The 22,279-nt window shown below is 40.8% G+C and overlaps 2 protein-coding genes across 2 annotated transcripts; both read right to left on the reverse strand.

Annotated features, from left to right (window-relative positions):
* Positions 1–13,049: 13,049 nt before the first annotated feature.
* LOC120427226 (uncharacterized) lies at positions 13,050–13,935 on the reverse strand. Its single transcript, XM_039592088.2, has one exon. It carries the CDS (start codon positions 13,852–13,854, stop codon positions 13,066–13,068), a length of 789 nt encoding a protein of 262 aa, XP_039448022.2. The 5' UTR covers positions 13,855–13,935; the 3' UTR covers positions 13,050–13,065.
* Positions 13,936–20,446: 6,511 nt separating this feature from the next.
* LOC120427212 (zinc finger protein 714-like) lies at positions 20,447–21,966 on the reverse strand. The gene is made up of 2 exons (XM_039592070.2): positions 21,708–21,966; positions 20,447–21,649 (listed from the first exon to the last, which is right to left on the reverse strand). The coding sequence occupies exons 1-2, from the start codon at positions 21,807–21,809 to the stop codon at positions 20,552–20,554; spliced, it is 1,200 nt and encodes a 399-aa protein (XP_039448004.1). The 5' UTR covers positions 21,810–21,966; the 3' UTR covers positions 20,447–20,551.
* Between the last annotated feature and the right edge of the window lie 313 nt (positions 21,967–22,279).

A 22,279-nucleotide genomic window follows, 5' to 3' on the forward strand; every position in this document is an offset into this window, starting at 1 on the left:
GATTTAAAAATCTATTTTAAACTCTTTGTGGTCGTACAATGGGTCATTGTACTCAGAAAAATAAGCTTTGTCGCTGTAAACAATAATATCAGCAATCTAAGCTTCATTTTAGGACCCAATTGTCCACGAGAGGGGGGGGGGGGGGTAACAGATTCCCAAAAAAGTGTCCACGTGGTTTATGGATGGTCCTTTAGTATGGTGCTAGAAACAGTGTGTTGGTATTTAATTTGCCTTTATGATTCTAGGTCGAGGGGCGGGACAGTAGTAAAAAATTAAATAAATAAATTAATTAACTGCTGAAATTAATTAATTAACGATAACGATTGTTTACGATCAAAACATCGCCACCTCTTTTTACACCACATTGATTTGACAGTTCGAAATTGCGCACGATTGTTGTTGTTGTGTTTGATGTAACCTTGTTGTCGCCGAAAAGTCGAAAGGTGGTCCAGACAACCAGGCGTGGTGGCTACGATCGTGACAGAGATCACTCCGGTGGACATTCCGACGGCGGAGGCACAACTCTGACCGTAGTGGGATTGCGAAGTTTACTATAGTAGTTGAAGGCGGCGGCGGTAGCCGGTTCATTGATTGCAAAAATAACCGAGGTGGAGACTACGGCAATAGCGACAGCGATGGCGGCGGTGGACACCCGGATGGGCAGCAACTCCTGCAGCGGGAGCTGTCTTCCCAGGTGAGTTTTTGGTTGCGGCAGAAAATTGCGTCACTAACTTCTGACTACTTCTGACGTGGGACAATCCGGCAGGTTTGCCTCCTTTTTTGTTTGTACAAAACTGATATTTATTCGTTTTAGGGTCAATTGCCACCCCAGGAGTTTCCGGTAAATGGTGGTGGAAGCCTTCCCGTCGGCGAGTCTGGTGATGATCACTTTTTCGATGGCCATCGGGCGGTTCAAGAGATTTTCATGATAACCGTCAGCCGCAGAACGACATCTGGCAGGATCCCCCGGCCAACGAGGGTGGAGGTGACGGTGAATGCAGAGGCCGATGCGAGTAGGCCATGGTCGGGAACGTTCCACCCCACATGACCGAGGAAAACGAAAATAATTTTAAGCTGGTGAACTGCGACGTGTCGGCGTTGGTCCAGAAGAACGCCATTCCGATTGTCATGAGCGGATACGATGTGATGGCCTGCCCCGGCCAGAATCGTTCCTTCAATAGCCGCAAGTAGTACCCACTGAGACTTGTGCTGACTCCGACATGATGCGTGAGTTGAACCGTGGTTGCAACCTGGACAACATTCGCTTCCCCGTGCTAGACAAGATCGATAGTATGCTGTGAAATTGTGAAAACAATATATACAAATTTTCTTTTAAATATATGCTTGAGTCTAAAGTAACTTGTATTTATTCATTACAAATGAAAAAAAAATTAATTGTTGTATGAAGAAGGTGTGACCGTGTCCAGCTGCGTCAGCTAAGTCCTCGCAGCCACTGCTTGTCCCGTTCGCTCATCAGATTCACGTACGCGTCGTACTCCCCGGAGTGATTCACCTTGCCACGATGGTGCTGCATCTGTTGCTGATTCTTTTGGCAATTTTGCGGCTTTTGTGCTGCTGCTGCGATTCTGACCCTGATGCTGGCGGATGATTTTGCTGAACCTCCTGAACCAGCCGCTGGTCAGAACCTGGGTGGTTCGGCGACAGCACATTCATTGGAATTGGAGACTGAACGTTCGCCTGGAGCAGGTGCAACGAGGGAACCATGTTCAACGGTGGAGAAAAAATCACTGGGTCGTCAACGGCGGCTGGTTCATAATGCCGGAAAATACAGGTAGCGGACAAGGTAGTCCTTTACCTAGATGATAAAATGGCGGTAAGGTAACTGCTGGGGAACCTCCGGTGGCGGATGCATCGATTGCTGCGCCTTCTGTTCGTATAAAAATCTTCTCCTTTCTTGGCTCTCCGCCTATCCTCTGATGGTGCTACTGTGCATCACCGGATGCTGCGGTCCGGCGTGCTCGGCATCATCCACACGCTCAGGTCCAGCTGCAACCTAGCGCCGATCCACTTGAAGATGCGTGTAGAAGCCAAAGAATTGTGGCAGCGACCTCGAATTCAAATTCAAATTTTCCGTAAAAACTCAACGATGCATTTATTTCCCAAAACTAAATCAAAACACAAACACTTGACAGTTTCGCGAGCGAAAATGACACGAGGCAAATCAATGTTTTCAAAGCAGGTGTGGTGCTGTCAAATATGAAATAACGTGAGGAATTTAATTCCTTAATGTATTAAATGCGAAAAATTAATATATTAAGGCCAATGTCATGCCCCTCGTTCTAGGTAATTTATCATGGATACTAAAATTGCCGAAAATTTTATAGAAATGGTATTTTAAATATAAATTCATACGACCATTTTATAAAATGCCCATGAGTTAGCAACATCTGCTGGCTTTGTTTACGTTTCAAACCACGTGGCGCGAAGATTTTGACGTAAGCGATCTCGCTTGCGCAGGTTTTCGCCAAGAAAAAGTAAAAGAAAGCCTGCTTCACTTTTTGAAACCCAGTGTCATGTCCGTTCGTCCGTGGTTTGAGGTCTCCACAAACACCCAGCATCCAGCATTAAAAAAATCATAAATCAGTTGCTAAACAGCACTCACCAGCTAATCAGTCGTAAAAAGGCAAAGATTAATGCAAATCAGCTCTAAAATAACTGCTCTGATAAAAGCCGTTTTAGTGCGATTACTAACTGTCACTAGCAACACTGTTATATTTTTTCAACAAACTGGCAACACGTCTGACGTTTTGACTGAGAGTGAAAGAGAGCGACCGAGAAAGAAAACAAACTCTCGCTTACTCGTAGAAGAACCAAATCAAAACATGGCATGGCCGTGAAAATTTCTATTGGCAAAAATTGAAACTGGAGCCTGTTTTTAATCTACTTTTGTAAGTATAAGACAAGATTGTCACTTAAGAATTATCCTATAATGAACAAATATCTTTCAGGATGCATGGGACAAAGTATTTTCCACCGTGGGACTTATTCCAGAAAACAGTGGCTGTCCCGGAGACCTCCAGTATCGCAATTTGGCAGCTAAATTCCCGATTTCAAGTCTGTAGGATTGACCGGAATAGGAGACGCCAGGATGCAACAGACATTAAAGGCTTGCGGTGCTCCTGCTGCAGATTCAGGTTTGGAAGGACACACTCGCAAATTCGTTAAAGTGTAGTTCTAGCGCTCCAAAGTTCTGTTTAGTTCGGATTAGGTATATTGATGAAATTTCAGTTAACAAATGATCTATGAAGTGCAATTAAATGTATTTAAGCCCAATCTAAGTGTTAGCATGTTTTTCTCTTAAATTTATAGCTGTATCTGGCTCTTGACTCCGAGGGAGGCAATTTAGAAAAAGATTTTATTTCGAATGTTATATTAGAAAATGTAACAGTATTTGAAGCTGCTCAATCCCGTCAAAAAACCATTTCCCAAACAAGCGTGACGATAAAGGCACAGGAACCACCAGTAAACATCGTCGATCACTTCCGACATCCCAACATCAAATCCCCAACAACGCATTATCAATCAAATAAATCGGGTTCCCCTTCGGTCAGCTGAGAGTCGGTAATGTTGTATAGAATAGTAAACAAACCCGAAATAGAACGGACAGAGCGAGGAAAGGGAGAGAACAGGAGTTGGACACACAGCACGATGTGCGTGCACGGCGTTTTACACACTGCGCACACTTCAGGCACTCTCGCGCACCTTCGCGCACCATTTTGACGTAACGAATCAGAGAAAGAATTTGGATAACATGGCAACACTTCTAGAAATGTCATGCATTCAACTTTGTTTTCAAACAAACTGGAAAAATCCATTTAATTTTCGAAGACTTTTTTGATTTGTCTGTAAAAAAGTTAAAACGATATCTTTATTATAATTTTACCTAAAACAGGTCAACATATATCAAATATGGTTTATTCCGTTTTCAAGGCGTTGGTTCCGGCTACTCTACTTGACAATTCTGGAGCGCAAAGAGCCGCCTTTCGCCCGGTTCCTCAAGCAGCTGTGAACGATGTTCACTGTACGTACATCGTCACTGCAAATCGACAACTAACCGATCCTAACAACAGCCTTGCCGGATCTGCCACCACCAACGACGTCGCAGGTGACCAAACGTGGTTTACCGTTGAAGACACATACCGTTGATCACACAACTTGTTGAAGCTGCGGAGCAAGCAAATTTTTGGCGCTCGGAGTGGTCCTTTTGGCCCGGTTACCGCTTTCTTGTGAAAGTGTCCGGAAATTTGCATCCAACGGTGGCAAAGGAGGTCGAGGTGAATCTACAGAACTTACTGTCGCGAACGATGAAGATTCTCGGGAACGGCATGAAACGGATGAAGAATTTTATCCGGCCGAAGCGGGAAACGGTCAAGAGTGTGGAAAATTATCTGAAACAAGATCTGAAACCTAGTCTGAAACGGTACCGGAGAGAGAGCCACTGTGACCTTCTGGTCATTGGGAGAAGGTTGCGTGGGTTCGTCGATTGCGTACTGGTTAGAGAGCTCGGAATGGATTGAACGTGGTCGTGGTGGGAAGAATGCGACCTACCAGGAAGCATCCACTTGTCTGTCGGTGGGTAGTTCGAGGTAGCAGGTTTCGATTGTGGAAAACATCCGGATGAGTTTGCACGGGGCGGAATACAAAGGAACATCTGGGAGATGACATGAGAGGTTAATTTCACCCTGTACGGATATCTGATGTTGGCCTCTGCACACTCTCTCGGCGCAAAGAATAAGATTTTAACTGCGACAAGACTCAAAGAATGCTTCCGCTGGATTAACGGCCACCGGTGGGATGCGAAACAAGCGGCGCTGTGCAGTGGTCCGTTTCGACGATGACGGCAAGATCCCATGTGAAGAACCTGCTTCGAAAATGACCCTTTTTTACAGCCGAAAACCCAAGGTCTATTAGAAAGTAAAAAAAAATGTATGGAGAAAAAATCATGTTAGGGGGGAGTGGGTTGGCACAATCCCTCGTGCTGATGTTTTCTGTTTTTCAGCAAACTAACAATCTTTGCAGGAGTTTTTGTTTGGTCCCAAAAATCACAATTAAAAAGCCGTACAACTTGCGGGTTGATTTTCTTCTTTTTCAATGAAACAAACAAATAACTGGTGTGAGATTTGTTACCTTTTGTTTTCAAATTCTTTATTTGTTTATTCGTCCGTCTACTTTCATCATGCCCAACTGCCCGAGAAGTCCATTCCAGAAGATGCTGCTCTTCTCCTTAACCGGTGGCAGCACCACCTTGCACGGTTCGTCGTCCTCGTCACCGGTAACCTTTTCGTCCGTCTTGCTGCTGATGTCCATGCGTTTGACCATTTTTGACACTGGCGGCCGTCTCATTCGATTTTGCGGCGGATGATAACTTCCTTGCTGCCACTGCCTTTCTTAGCCTTGCACTCTTCGTCCCCGGTGCACTAACTGAGGAGCCGGGAGCCAATTTTCCATTGACGGGACCCGGAAAAGAATTTGCTCGCGGATCAGTGCTGGCGACGATGTAAGCTCACAGCGTTGAAGTCGTGGCCACCGTTACCGTACCAATTGTAGGAAAGCGGTTCCATTGTAGAACGGAAATTAACTGGCATCAAGGCCACTCCAGAAAATCTCTTGAACGCCCAAAAAACGACGATGAATCACCGGAATCTGCGCTGTTTTGAATTGACACCTTCAGGCCATTTTCATACCGCGTTTGTTTGTAAACAACTTTGAAATTGACATTTCAAAGCGAAGTGATGCCAGTTTTGCGAAAATGTGCTATGACAGTTCCGCAAGCGTGAATTGTGTGCGCGCGGTGCGCGCACATCGCCAGCACCCACGAACACCGCGGTGCACCCATTTCACACTTGAACACAACCGGTTTTCCGAAGACGGTGCGGAAAGTCTAACCCCTTGGGAGAGAACATATTTTTGTTCCTCCCACTTTTTTTTGACACTTACAGGGTTGGATCGACAACAGTAGGGGCCCAGCTGTAAAACAGAAATATATAGTCCAAAATCAGCTGCAAATCGGCTGTCAATGCGCTTTTGGTGCAATTTTAAAAACTCCTTAGCTGTTATGCGTAACACTAAATGCGCTTTTAGTGCTGAATAATTTCCTGTTTTTGTGCTGATTGGTTACTTGGGACGTGCACTTTGAATTTTTCAAAAATATTTAGACTTGGCCGAATGGTTTTTCTCCAAAATTTGTATGGATAATTAGGGCGGATCGTCCTCGAGTTCATCGCTGTTGCATAAAAGCAAAAGTTGCATGCAATATGCGGGAGTAGCAAACGAATTATACATGCAAACTTTTGAAAAAAAAAAAACGCTACTTAATCCACTTTCAGGTGGTTGATGCCTTCCTCTCATTTAAAGTGATTACAACCCCCCTAAAGTGCCCACATGTTTATGAATCTCCCCTAACGTTCGCAGCACCTAAGAGGTCCTAATAAAAATAAGTGATGAGTAAAAAAAACAGACTACCTACAGACTTTTTGTCAAGATTATACAGACACGGCCTTTGAGGAAAATGGCATCCCTCTACACGGCTTTTTCGTGGCGATCAGACCCGACCAGTTGAGGTTATGTGAATTCAGACCATTTTTTAAAACGCTTGTAATTTAAGATAGGTAAGTCAAATTTTGAAAATTTTTACTCCACCTAAAAGGTCTTTTTATATGCTTTCTAAAAATATATAACATGTGAGGGTTTCATGAAAAAACCACCCTTTTTACCATAATTTTAATTGGGTACTAAAGCCATGTACCAATTTTTATGTACAACGGTAAAAAACACGATCAAAAACCATTTCTGATCACTTTTTTTCATTTTAATGCAAAAAATAATAATGACAAGACAACATTTTTTCGATAGATCAACTATAGTCCCCTTGGAACGAGCTGTCAAGTAGGAACTTTTCTGTCAAGAAGGACCGCGAGGTTAATTTTTCAAAATTGATTTAAAAATCCATTTTAAACACTTTGTGGTCGTACAAAAGGTACAATATACTCAGAAAAATAAGCTTTATCGCTGTAAAAATTAATATCAGCAATCTAAGCTTCATTTTAGGAACCAATTTAATATGAAACAGTTTTTTTAACAATTTTTTTTAATACATGATAAAACTGCATGAATTTAAATAGCAACTTAGGGGACGTTAAGACGGATCGATTAAAACCATTCCGGCCAAAATCATGTCTACATACAGCCAAACACACAGACATTTGCTCAGCTGGTGATTCTGAGTCGATATGTACAAATGAAGGTAGGCCTAGAAGGTCTGATTAAAAAGTTCATTTTCCGAGTGATTTTATAGCCTTTACTCAGTAAGGTCACAGAGAACAGATGTATATCATTGAACAAACAGCATTGAAAAACGTGTGTAAAAATTCAAACCAAAATACGTTGAAAAGAGCTAGGGTGTGCACCATCCACCTAGATAGCGCCACTTCCAAAATCATGATGGCCTACAGTAGCAGAACGTTGGACCATCTAATCACTGCATAAAACATTCCGTACGAACGACATCAGACCAATGTCTGACTGCCTTTTATCAGAGGGTTGCAATTTTACGCGCCAAAGAAGGTAAACAAAACGAAATCAAACATAACATGTGTAAAGGGACTATTTTAAGTTGTCGCTTGAAAAATCATTTTTGAATGAATTTTCTGTTATGTTTTCGTTAATGTAAATGCATTTTTGCATTATTTTTAGTCAACTGGAATTATACAGAAGTGAATGTTATATTTAAACGAGGTTAACATTTATTTTCTTTCGAAATTATTGAGCCTTTTTCATTGTTAAGTCAAGTATTCTCAGCCGCGACGGTGGCGCCGCCAAGCGTATCCTGCACACTCTAATTTCTTTGATGCAAGATTGTATGCAACGCATTTTTTTAGTTTGCACGGTTTACACACAAGTTAGAGCCAAGATGTACATCTGTTCTCTGTGGTAAGGTGAGGAAGGCAAAAACCATAGACTAATTAAAGACTAAACACTCTGAACATTTTTTTCAAAAAAATGTGACTCATTTGCTGTGAACCGCGTGAACCACGTTCAACCGCATCGGCTCGCCCCCCGTATGACAGATTTGCTTGGCTGCACTGTTTTTTTTCGATTTTGCTTCGCGCTGATTTGCGCGCGCGAAACGAGTTGTTTATGTTTTGATTCTTTGCAAATCTGTTGGCTGGTGAAATTTTCTATGCCGACTTTTGCTCATAATTTCCGCAAAAAGGTTATTTTAATCGTGATTGTATTGGTTTGGAAATCGGTGCAGGTTAATGAAGTTGCAGTACACGAGGAGCATTAAAATTCCCGCATCAAGAAGGTGAACTTTTTTCTGTTTGGAATCAGAACATGAAAGTACTCGGAACAGCTACTCCTGCAGCTTTACATCGAGCAGGATGCAATGCAGGTGCTAATCATTGAGAAAGTTACGTCGCTAGGGTAGAAAAGTAAGTTCAGGTTCTTGGGGGAATTTTGTTATTTTTTTTTATAAACGGTTGTTACTTTTAGCTTCACCATTTCATTGTGTTGGTGCCACTCCAAAAAATCTGCAATCACAAGAGGCGAGTCATCGGTGGCAAGAAAGCCGGCTTCCGCAAGAAGAGGAAGTACGAGTTGAAACGTCCGGCAGCCAACACCAAGATTAGGGTCAGCCGTATCCACTTTCTGCGAACTCGCTGTGGAAACAGGAAGTTCCGTGTGCTCCGTCTGGACGCCGGCAACTTTGCTTGGGCAAGAAGCATGACTTGAAGGCCGGCTAGGAGGATGCGTGAAGAAGTCAGCAAAGCATCTCAAGAAGTACGCTAAATGTCAGAGGACTTCCAAAATCGAACCCACTCTGGAAAAGCATTTCAACGCTGGACGTCTTCTGGCCATCATCGCTTTCCGACCTGGATCGGATCGTCGAACAGGTCCATCGTGCGGATGTCCATCGACTAGGTGATGCTGTACGCTCCGATTAAGACAAAGATAAACTCCTTGGGTCTGGAGCTGCGGCTGCAGCTCGACCTCGGTGAACACAATTTCGTTTTTAAAGTCCGGCGTGGCGTGGCGCAGGTCGTTGCAGCGGTACGAGAAATGAAGTTGATGTCCACGCGTGTAAATTTTGACAATCTGGAGAACATCATTCACCGGGACGGTCGGTTCGGCCTGGCGCGTGCTTAGGATAAGCGATAAGTAGCGTCTTGTCGGTGTACACGGCCAGCAGGGACGGGAACTCCAATCACGATCGTTTTGACGACAGAACCTACCATAGGTACAATCTGCTCACTCAAAGGACCAACCGCTAAAGCTTCGAAAAGATGTGTTACTGTCAAACCGAAACTGTTTATGTAACAGAATGTGAAGAATCCGTATTGTCAAATGAATCGAGTGCTAGATAGAGTGGGAAGAAACTCATCCCAAAAATGATGTATTGAATTGTATGAAATAAAATTTGAAAATAATCAAATCAGTTATTATATTTGAAAAGCGAACACATACAATTTGAAAAACAGTTATTAAAATTAAAACATCAATAAGCAATATTTGCCTGATGATCTGCTTCACCTGCGGCTGTCCTACTCATCGAAGCAAGCTAAGCGATCCGGTGCCCGCAGCCGCCGACCACTGTGTAGTATTTAGCTGCGCCTTGTTTAAGTCCAATTTCAATTCCAATTTTGGCCCTTTCGGCGCTTATTCCGCCAGCCTATCTAGACCTGCCCGAGTCGGATAGGGTTTGCGGCCCGCGGCTGAGGTTCATTTACTTTCGATTTCACCGACAAGTCAATCGCATCTTCCCCCTGTGTTCCATGTACCGAAAGTTATCACGCTTACCGCCATCGCGGTCTGTCCGGAAAGCACACTTTTTCTTACGCAAAAGTTGCACTAACCGGATTCATTCCTTTTGCGACCGGTAGTCGGAAGTCCTGGGACACGATACACGACCGAAACCGATGCGGTAAGCGACCAATCTTTCCATCATTCGAACGGGACCGAAAAGAAATTTGAATTTCAAAACAAACTTTATGGCCATAACCTTGGCTAAGATGTCGGTGGTTCCGGTTCTCCGATTCTTCTGGGATGGCACAATCACACCCCATAAAACGAATGTGTGTGGTTGTTTAAAAATTCAAGAATCAAAACAAAAACAAAAAAAGAAACGTCAGAAAATCGACAGTGGAGCCAGTCCTTGACATTTTGATCTGTCATTTTTGACAGTGAACCGGCCCTGCCGAGGGGTCATAAAAAGGTTGAGTCATGGTTCAGAGGTCACTGTTTAGTCTTTTATTAGTCTATGCAAAAACCATTCGGCCCTGTCTAAATATTTTTGAAAAATTCAAAAAGCACGTGTTTCTGGGGACGCCAAACTCCATGCTTCCCCTTGAGTTGAGCCTGCGCCGAAATTTTGTTGGTTGGTGTGATCTGCAAAAGTTTCATTAATTATAAGTTTAATCAAAAGTTTTGCAAAGATTCAAAACATTTGCAAAAGAATTTGTTTAAATAATGAAAAATTGCAAATTGGATGGAATTATGACCGAGTCTTAAACCTGCCAAACATAAAAGAATTTCCCTAGCTAAAATCATTAAAAAAAATTTCAATGATTTTTAAGAACCCAATGCCATAATCTAAACAAAAATATGGCAAAAGAGCGTTTATGTCAAAATGTCCTACCCAATTTTACCGAACGCTACGTTATTTATAGCTTACCCATCAATCTTTTCAAAACAAACCTCCCGAGAACTGTCAAACATTCGTTTTGCATGCAAATTAAATTGACTGTCGCCGTCGCCGCCGCCAAGCCCAAAAAGCATGAGCAACTTCCCGTACCAAGTCTCGTCCCAAAACGGTCACCGCGCCCAGGCACCAGCCACCAGGAACCGACCGCCCCCGCCTCCACCCCCGGTGCAGCGGCCACCACCACCTCAACCTCCATCGCCCGGAACGACCGAACACGACGCCGTCAACCAGCGCTTCCTCGAACGTCTGGAGCCGGAGCAGGCCCAGTGCCTGTCGTGTGGGGGCACTTTTAGCAAGGAGACGATTGCGGAGGTTATTCGGCACTACGCGGATGCTCCGCATCCGCAGTTTTACAGTGCGTGTCTTTATTGTGGGGGGAAGTGCCACCGCTATCGGGACGGGAAGGGCATTCAGGTGTACCACGATTGCTACCGATCGACCAACAAGCTGGACCAGTGAGGGGTTCGTCACGGTTTTGTGGATATTAACACGGTCAGTGTGCTCGATTTCATCATTGCACAGTGGTCCAGATCGCAAAATTAAGTGGAAAATTGATTTTCCGAAAAATGGTTAAGTTTTTGATCTTTGGTGTCTTCAGAAGAGTTGTTGCATATGGAAAGGGGCAACTTTTGGTTTGGTTGAAAATTAGGGTGGTTCACGATTAGGGTGATTTTGGAAACCTAACTTTACAGGAATATTTTTGGGAATTTTTTTGTCTTCTAGAAAGTTGACGGGCTTGCCAATCCAAGCAACTTTGTCGAAGACACCAAAATTTTATCTCGTAATCTACGCCTTCTACGACCAAATTTATAGAAAGCATCTGAGCAAACCTTCAAAAATCAGTTTTTTTAACGTGGCAATTCAGGGTTAAGTTTTAGAGAAAAGTGGTATTCGGGGCACTTTTAGAGCTCTAAAAAACAAACATTTTTATTATCTGACAAGTCAATTTGGACTTGAGGGTCAAAAGTTACAGCGATTTTAAGGTAAAAAAGATGCAAATTTAAAACTTAAATATCTCAAAATGGCGCAAGCCAAATTTTAAGCACTAGATTGCATTTGAAAGAGAAGATCCAGCACTACAAACGCTGAAAAAATCTCAGGGGTGTTTTTCTTTAAACTCGAGATATCTTCATTTGAAAAAGTCTAATTTTCAAGGGAAAACCTTATGGGACCACCCTAACGAATTTCGAAAATTGTCCAAATATATGTTTTTCCATGTAATTTTGCCCGCTGAATCTGAATCTGCCCTCAGAATTGACCCAAAGTGTCAAAAAATCGATTTTTGGTCATATTTTGGGTTTCCATGTAAAATTATCATTTAAACCCAAAATATGACCAAAAATCGATTTTTTGACACTTTGGGTCAATTCTGAGGGCAGATTCAGATTCAGCGGGCAAAATTACATGGAAAAACATATATTTGGACAATTTTCGAAATTCGTTAGGGTGGTCCCATAAGGTTTTCCCTTGAAAATTAGACATTTACAAATGAAGATATCTCGAGTTTAAAGAAAAACACCCCTGAGATTTTTTCAGCGTTTGTAGTGCTGGATCTTCTCTTTCAAATGCAACCTAGTGCTTAAAATTTGGCTTGCGCCATTTCGAGATATTTAAGTTTTAAATTTGCACCTTTTTTACCTTAAAATCGCTGTAACTTTTGACCCTCAAGTCCAAATTGACTTGTCAGATAATAAAAATGTTTGTTTTTTAGAGCTCTAAAAGTGCCCCGAATACCACTTTTCTCTAAAACTTAACCCTGAATTGCCACGTTAAAAAAACTGATTTTTGAAGGTTTGCTCAGATGCTTTCTATAAATTTGGTCGTAGAAGGCGTAGATTACGAGATAAAATTTTGGTGTCTTCTACAAAGTTGCTTGGATTGGCAAGCCCGTCAACTTTCTAGAAGACGAAAAAATTCCCAAAAATATTCCTGTAAAGTTAGATTTCCAAAATCACCCTAATCGTGAACCACCCTAATTTTCAACCAAACCAAAAGTTGCCCCTTTCCATATGCAACAACTCTTCTGAAGACACCAAAGCTCAAAAACTTAACCATTTTTCGGAAAATCAATTTTTCACTTAATTTTGCGATCTGTACCACTGTGCATTGTCAGTATGCAAATTAGATTTGTACTCGGAGCTATTGAGAAGCTATTCAACCAAAGATAGATAGAAATTCTGCCAGTGAAAAGACTGATGAATTACTGCTTGCATTCCCAAAGTAAGAATTATTATTACAGCTTAAATCTTGTTTGTTTTACTTAATTATTATACAGGTCAGTATTGAATAAAGTCACGTTTGTGAATCTAAACTAATTTAAATTGCTAAATTAAACATTAAAACTAGCTCATAATCGACTTGAACGCCTCCCGCACCACGGCATGGGCGGCCTCAATGTGGGCCAGTTTCTTTTTCACATCCGCCAACTGCTCGGTGGCCTCCCGCAATTCTTTTGCCAACTCCAGTCTGCCTAACTCGGAATATTCTGGGTACCGCTCGGCCATCAACCGTTGCTCAGCGTCGTCCTCTTCCGTTTGAACTTGCACGTCTTGCCGGGTGACCTCACACTGGCTTGGCTCCAATCGTGGTTCTTCCTGGACACATTTCCGTTTAGCCGGCGGTTCCAGCGCCTCAACTGGACATTCTTCAAGAACTTCTACTTGCATAGAATCTATCTCCGAATCGTCCCCAGTCTTAACCTCCTCCTCGATGTAAAGCACCTCAAACGTGTCGTCCACGGGCTCAACGCTTTCAACGGTGGTCCTGCCCTCCGGTTCCGCCTCTTGCACCTCCAGCACTTCAATCAAGGTCCCCTCCGGAACCCGCCCCGATTCCTTCTTTTCCTGCTTCGCCACCATACTCGGCGCATCGTAAAATTCCCCCTTCGGGATCACATTCACCGTCGGAACCGCCACCAGATTCAGCATCCGCGAGGCCGCGTTCCGATAATCATTCGGCTGGAAGTGCAACGTGCAAACCACGAACCGGTTGAACAGTTCCGACGGGTCGCTGCCGTCGAGGGCGAGCGCGCGGCGCCACTTTTCCATAAATTCCTTCCGCTTCGGAAACCGATGGCACAGCGTCACCTGGTCGTTGCTCGTGCAGCCCCGGACGGCGCACTGGCGGACCATTTTTTGAATGCTTGAGGGCGCGCGCGGGTTGATTTTGAAAAGTTGAACAGATTTTGGGTTGTTAGGGAAATTCCCTCTGGTGGAGAGCACTGAAGATTTAAGATTTGTTGGTAAACATTGCAGTGGGGTTGGTTTGACGAGGTCGAAATCACGATGACATAACACAGTCAGTTCAATGCAAATTCTAAACGAAATTAAATTCAAATCGAAAACCAGACAAAAAAATCCGAAAGCCAAATTTTCCAAATTTATAAATCCAAAAACTCTAAAATTTAAAAATTTAGAATATTAAGGCTAGTATGCAGATCGGAAGGAAAGGGGTTAAGAAACAGCTTTACGAACAGCGGAACAAAGGAGAGGGAGCGATTTCTTGGGGCTTTTCTTCACCCTCTCTGACTTGCTTGCGCTGCCGCTGCTGCCCATTTGATTTTTTTCTTGACCGATTCCTTCCGAAGTGCATACACCGCTGAAGTGCGTATACCGCTTTAAAATTTAAAAAATCTTAAGTGCAGGGTTGTTACGGAGAAGTCGGAAAAAATCCGCGCCGTCCCAAAACCCAATCCGCGCCATATTATGACCAAAAAAAAATATTTTCGCGACAAACATACAAAAGAGTTCCATAATTTAATTTTTTTATGAAATAAAAAAAGTATTTAGAAACAAAAATCAAGAGCTCCATCAGAAGGAACACAAAAATGATAAACCATTAAATTAAGTTGAATTGAATAAATACAATTCCTGATCCAGAATAGCCGCATGAGGCCGAATCTCAGAACGCAGAATCTTGGAACGCCAAAAATTTTACGGACAAATTTATTTTTGCTAGGATGAAGTAAACCAGAGGGAAAAGCCATAACAAACATTTTGGCAAAAAAAAGAAATTCAAAATAGAAATTAAAACATCTAGAAATTTGGATATGAAAAAATAAATAAAGTTTAAATTCAAAAATTTAAACAATAAAAAAATTTATAAATTTGAAAATCTTAAAAAAAAAAAATCTAGGGATTTGAAAATTTTAATACAGTTCGTACTTAACGATTTTTGCCCAAGAGTTACGCAGAAAAATCGAAGCACAATTTTTTTTTTTTTAATTAAATAAGTCTTTATTGAACTTTCTCATAATAATTACATTTCATTTACATTCTAAGTGGTTAAATGCTCTTCATCTTTGTTGTAGCACAAAATTTGTATTCTTTTCTTCTCAAAACTTGTCGAACCTTAATTTATGTCTCCAAAAATACTCCAATAATATCAGGTTTTCTGTAATCTATGATGGGGACAAAAATAATATCATTTAAGAATTCTGCAGGTCCTTTTTTTTAAAAGGTTCTGAATTTAATAATTTAGAGTTTTGAAATTTAGGGATCTTCTGATTTAGAAATTTATGAATTAAAGAATTTAAGAATTTAAAAATTTAAGAATTTAAAAATTTAAGAGTTGAAGAATTTGAGAATTTAAGAATTTTTTGAGAACTTTTTGAGAATTTAAAATTTAAGAATTCTCGGGTGAGTTTTCAAAAAGCCGTATGAGCCACCGTGACCACCGACATTAATTTCCGTTTTTCTCCAAATTGACACCAAATATAATTTATTTTTAGTTTGGGGCACTTGAAGGACGTGTAGATGAGCCTTTTTGAAATTGGTTTAACGTAAGTGGGTGGAAAACCGATGCAAAAAGGGCTTTGTTTGTCGATGGCTCTTACGGATTTCTGAAAACTTATCCGAGAATTAAAAAATTGAGGAATTTAAAAATTTATGAATTCAAGAATTTAAGAGCTTGAGAATTTAAGAGTTTAAGAATAATTCAAGAATTTCAGACTCTAAGAGTTTAAAAATTTAAGAATTTGAAAATTTAAGAAAGTAATAATTTGGAAGTTTAATAATTGAAAATTTTAAATAATCAATGGATTAAAGAATCAATAATTAAAAAAATGGAATTTAAGAGTTTAATAATTGGGTCCTAAAATTAATCTTAAATTTGTAAAAATATTGTTCACATCGATAAAGCTTATTTTTCTGAGTACAATGACCCTTTGAACGACCGAAAAGGATTTAAAATGGATTTTTAATTCAATTTATAAAAATTACCTTCACGGCCCTTCTTGACAGAAAAGTTCTTACTTGACAGCTCGTTCCAAAGGGGACCATAGTTGATCCATCAAAAAAATGTTGTCTTGTCAATATTTTTTTTTTGACTTTAAAATGAAAAAAAGTGATCAGAAATGATTTTTAATTGTGTTTTTTACCGTTGTACATAAAAATTTACATAGGGCTTTAGTACTAAATTTAAAAATTTAATAATTTGAGAGTTCAGGATTTTAAGAATTTAATAAAGAATTTTGAACTCTTTAATTCTTAATTAAATTCTTTAATTCCTGAATTTTCAAATTATAACCACGGCTATAACCACGGCAAATAGTGTCCAGGGCATTCGTGGAAATACAATGTCCCATCCCAGAGGGTCCCGGAGTACCAAACCTTCTTAGCATGGTGCTCCCAACGAATACAGCTAAAAATCTCGGAGCGTATGGTGGTGTGTCCCCACGCTTCTTCCTCCCCTGTCGATTCAGAATTGTGTTGTTGTTCGAACACTCAGTGCTCAAACTCAATCCAATTACGAGTCATCTCTGCGATACGGCTTTACGCAGTAGGCCTGGCCGCTTTAACGCTTGTGATGTTTCAATGCATTCTAATGCAATGGCGCACTACAAATGTTAATAAATGACAAGAAGAGTGCTAGGCGTCATCTAACCTAAGGCACTCTCCAGGATCCCTTCGAAAGATTGGCTGCGCTAGGGTCTGATTAGATTAGATTAGATTAATTCCTGAATTTTCAAATTATTAAATTTGCATTTACAGCATTTGAGAATGTATATAAAAAAATATTTTTTCAATTTTGACTCTTTAAATTTTTAAATTCTTAAGTTAATTTTGAATAATATTTTTAGTTTTGGATTCCTATTTTTGTTTAGCTTTGAAGTTTAGATTTTTTAAATTATAAATTCATGAAATTTCGTATATTTTAATTTTGGAATATTTATTTTTCAATATTTTAAATATTGATTTTTTAAAATTTCAGATAAAAAGAACTATAAAAACAAAAATGTTTTCAATTTCTTAAACTTTGAATATTGGAGCTTTCATTTTTGAATGTTTTGATATTTTATTTATTTCCCCAAGAATGCTGAAATTTAGAAAAAAAAACTTTCTGCGGGGTAGATTTTATTAAAATTCAAAGGCGAAGAACCAGCATCCGTTACGTTCAATCAAGCTCATATTTGTGATTTAAGCACAGTACAGCCACCGAAACAAGGGAGCGTTCTTTTATTACCTAACGCAAAATTTTGGGAAAAGAGCAGGACGAAGTTTGCCGGGAAAATATTGTAGTACATATTTTATTTATTTAATAAAATAAACAAAAAAAAATTGGTTCATCCACCGACATAATTTTTTGACAATCAAAACAAGATGGAAGAATCACAACAAATTTGGCTTACACACTGATCGAGTAATACTAAATTAAGCTTGACAGAAAAAGGCAGAGAGAAAATGGGCCGCGGCGCGAGTGGAAATCGCTCGATTCGGTTTAGTGCCAGAGCGACAATATTGTCCGTTTCTCTCGAAGGTAGGCCAGTGATTTTATGCACTTTTGGTGCAATAAAAAACATTCCCGGCAACAATGCCATGCAATTCGAAGATAAAAAAAAAAAAACAAAACGCATAGTATGGGATTTGACAGCGCGCATTTGCCGAAAGCGCGGCGCGTCGTTTTGAGGCTGGTATACCGCGTGTCTTTTTCGGGAATACGCGCAATATAAATCAAATTTCACATCCGCGCGAAATCCACACCTACACGCAGAAAAATAAAGCATATTTGAATCAACAAAACGTTTTGTTGATTTGAAAATCAAGATTTTTGTTGAATCAACGCTAAACGTCAAAGCAACTTTTTCAAAACAACAAAAGATTTTTGTGGATTTGAGAAAATCAAGGTTTGTTTCAACGCAAAATCGGCGTTGATTATATTCAACAAAAATTTTGTTGAATCAAACCTCGTACAGGCTGATTCTACAAAATATTTTTCTGCGTGTAAGCAAAATTAGCCTAAAAATCCGCGCTATTGGCGCATCCGTACACTCAAAGTCAAAAGTATCCTTTTTCTAGTTCACCCGTCGTCACACCCTTACCAAAAATCATGATTTTTTGAGTTCCAAATCCCACTTTTCATACGATTTTTTGAGTTCAGGTACTGCAACCATAAAAATGGTTATATGGGTTGAACTGAAACTTAAAAGGGTGACGCCGGGTGAACTTGAAAAAGGATAGAAAGTATCCTTTTGAGGGATACTTCTGATATTGAGTGTAACAACCCTGTAAATGTCGCCAGAAAATCAGACATAGACAGCCCTCTGTCACGACGGCCATGTTTATGAAACCTAAATGTTCGACGCGAACATGAAGACAACAAAGAAGATGAAGAACGCATTTGCTGTCAAAATTTGAAAATAAACAAACCGCGTGGTAAACAAAGGTATAATTTCATAATGTTGAAATGATTTCCATGAAAAAATAACGACACGGGACGGATTTCCAAACACAAGTTCCCGAAGACCCCTACCCGCCAGAGACTATGGATAAATGCTCCGCGAAGTAGCGATGGAGACGGTTTTGCAAGTTCAAAGTTCAGATTTATTCGGACCACTTCGCGATGAACTTCTTGTGAGTCCACAAAAGGTCGGATTCTACACAAGCACGCGATTCCTTCGATTCCCTGTGCGAGTCGACAGCGGGAGTGGGCCAGTCCTCGGAGAAGGTTATCGAAGGATGCTCGGAAAGACCAGCTCCGCCACAATCACCGGAATCACGGATGTTTCTGCACTTGGTCGGTAACTCCCTGCCGGAGATTGCAGCGAGTTGTTCGGAAGGATCAACAGCGGGACTTGGCCAGTCTCCAGTCCAGTACTACTCAGCAAATCTTACCGGACAATCGGAAGCAACAGTTTTCATCTTTTTTCGTAACAGATTTGCACACACAAAAAGTGATGTTTCTTGAAGATTTGGTGTAAACAAACAGACAACACCAATACTGCTACACTCACAGAGCCCACGCAGTAGTATTAGTGAAGAGCCCACGATAAACAACGTGGGCTCTTCACTAATATTACTACGTGGGCTCTTCGAGGTTTTGGTGACTGTCAAACGTTCTAGCCATTTACAGTGGTGCCAGAGGGTTGGACATAGAGCTTTATGACGTTTCGCGTACACACACTAGCGCACCATTAGTTTTGCTAGCCGGTACAAAATTTAACCTCAATCTTTTTCGTGTACGTATACGCCAAGGGGCTGGAAACTCTAATATTACTTAAGAATACTGAGTATATTAACAATGTTCCAGTATACTTGTTAATATACTAACCGAAAAGCAATAAACTGTTAGTATATTAAGATACTCTCAGTGTATTGGTAAGTATACTGGCGATATGTAAAGGAAATAATAAGTATACTAACATATATTTTGATATACTGGTTAACATAATAATTGGGTACTAAAGCCCTATGCCAATTTTTATGTACAACGGTAAAAAACACGATTAAAAACCATTTCTGATCACTTTTTTTCATTTTAATGCAAAATTTTTTTTTGACAAGACAACATTTTTTCGATGGATCAACTATGGTCCCCTTGGAACGACCTGTCAAGTAGGAGCTTTTCTGTCAAGAAGGACCGCGAGGTTAATTTTTCAAAATTGATTTAAAAATCCATTTTAAGCTCTTTATGGTCGTACAAAGGGTCATTGTACTCATAAAAATAAGCTTTATCGCTGTGAACAATAATATCAGCAATCTAAGCTTCATTTTAGGACCCAATTATAGCTCTAAGAGTTTCCAACCCCTTGGTATACGCAATACATGCGCACGTAGATAACTCTATTTTAGGAGTTATATACACGCAAAATCCAGTAAACACCGATCTGTGTTAAATTTGACACAGATCGCTCAAAACCGGGAATACATGGATTCAAAAAATTTTGTTTTTCATTTTATGTTTCACGTTTCAGCGATCTAGTGGTGTTGTCCTTATCAACAGGATGTATTGTCCGTTTCTTTCAAAGGCATTTCATGCCTGCGATTTTCTACACTTTTAGTGCAATAAAAACACATACCTACCTGGCAACAGATGCCATGCGATTCCATGGTATACAGCCTTGATGCGATTCGAAGAAGCAGCTCAACAAAAACAAAACGCACAGTACGGGATTTGACAGCGCGCGTTTGCCGAAAGTGCGGCGCGTCGATTTTTGGAGGCTGGTTTGCCGCGTGTCTTTTTGGGGAATACGTGCAATATGGAACAGATAGAAAGCGAAGGTCGTCAAAACGTGAACTGAACCGGTAGGAAGGTCACCAACGACGCTCGCCATGTCAGTTTGTAGATGTTGGATTAGGTTACCGCCACAAGTGTCAAAAATCGGAAATATCGTCAGAATAAGGAAATTGGTCTGGTTTAATCTTTAGACGATGATGATGCGACCCGTACAAATCGATCTGAACATAGATTTTTTTTCAACAATATAAAAACAATGACAATGAGGGTATAACACTCATAAAACGTAGTTATTTAATAGTTTAAACTGCTTTTATTCATTCCAAATCAAGTGAAATTTTATTCAAAGTCATAAAAAGCCATGACGCATTAAAATCATTCAGGATCCCGCTGTGCGTACAACGGACTCTTCTTATTCATGTGGCATTGCTCGTGCGATTTTAGCTGCCAGTTGTAGAGGAAGCTTTTATCACACTGAGGAAAGGAGCATTTGTATGGCAGCGCGTCCTGAATCCCGTGTTTATTGTATTGATGCGCTCCGAGTCTTTCACGAGTCTCGTAGCTTTTGCCACAAAACTCACAACAGTATGCACGAATGGCGTGAAGTTTCTGGTGTCGTCTCAAGACACGTTGGCTTTTGTAGCGCATGTTACAGATGTTACACTCAAGGTAATCGTCTTTTGATACGTGTAATGCCTTTTTGTGGATGTTAAGTCGCGTTTTGTTGAAGAATCCGCTCGGGCATTGATCGCATTTAAAGTTGTGGTATTCCGGATGAACGGAATAATGGGCATACAAACCTTTTTGGAAGGAATAAGCTTTATCGCACAAGTCGCACTTGAAAGGAAGATCCGTTTTCCTTTGATTTCTCCTGCTGCAGGAATGCCCCGACAATTCCTCGGCCGTAGTAAATCTCTTGAGGCACAATGGACATAGAGCAATCTGCGTCGGGTCGATGATTTCTCCGTGAATGAACTTCAGGTGTTCGACCAAAGATTTCCACGATGTTACCTGCTTTTTACAGTGCTTGCAGGTGTGAACAAAACTTTTTGGTGGGGCTTCTCCAATGCCGTGAACTTTAGCTTTGTGAGTCGCGAGATTAGCCTTATGATGGTACAATTTACCACACTGGTCGCAGCGGAGGTTTGGCGGCAACGAAGTCTTTGGTGGTAAACAAATTTTCGTAGGTGTTTCCGTACTTCCGTGTTCCTTGACCCGGTGCACGGCCAGATTGTATTGGAAGGCGAACGTTTTACCACAATGCTCGCATTCCTTCCTGGGGTACGGCATATTCCTAGGATGTCTCAGCCGTTTTTCCAACATTATTACGGGTTCCTTGGACACTGAAGATTCATTTGACACGGTGGCCTCTTGCGCTGGTTCAACGGCGGGAACATTCAGTTCGTACTCTCCCAACTCTATGATTTCTTGCTTAATATCTTCGTCTGCTAAAAGATCACCATTTATTAGCTCCTAAAAGATACGAATTTGAGTCATCAAGGTGTAACAACGACTGTTTACTCAATCTTACGGATTCTTCCTTAATGAATATTGTTTTGTAGATCACTGTACTCTCCTCCGAACCGATATTTTCCTCTTTCGCTACGGAATCATCTGTTTTCAGTTCTGCCATTTTTGGTAACTTAGAAGCTCGTTCGTCACACGTCCTTCAAATGCTCAAAAATCATTAAATTAAGATTTATTGTAAAGAAAATTGTAAATTGTTTTAGGTTTAGTTACGACGACGTTTGTTTTGACATTTAACGCGAGATGTAAACAATGCGTACACGTTCATAGCAAATCCACTAGAAGTCATTGAATTATATCGCACGGAGCTATCCAATTTAGGGTATGGCTAGTACAAAAGCAGTCTAATACCCAGTCGTCAATTCAGGTCGCATGTCGAGCACGATGCTGTCGGATTTTACGCAAGATTTAAGAAAACCTAGCAGTTTTTTAGATACAATATTATCCGCGCAGCACCAAACCGAAGTGCGCAAAAATCTGTTCCGCCGAACAAAAATGTAGTGGTTTTTCGTTAGCGTGTACATCAGTCTGTGGCGCAACAGCTTTGACAGGTTGCGCTCGTATTTTGATTTTTGT

The sequence above is a fragment of the Culex pipiens genome, chromosome 1 (genome assembly GCF_016801865.2).
Source record: "Culex pipiens pallens isolate TS chromosome 1, TS_CPP_V2, whole genome shotgun sequence".
Taxonomy (NCBI): Eukaryota; Metazoa; Arthropoda; class Insecta; order Diptera; family Culicidae; genus Culex; species Culex pipiens.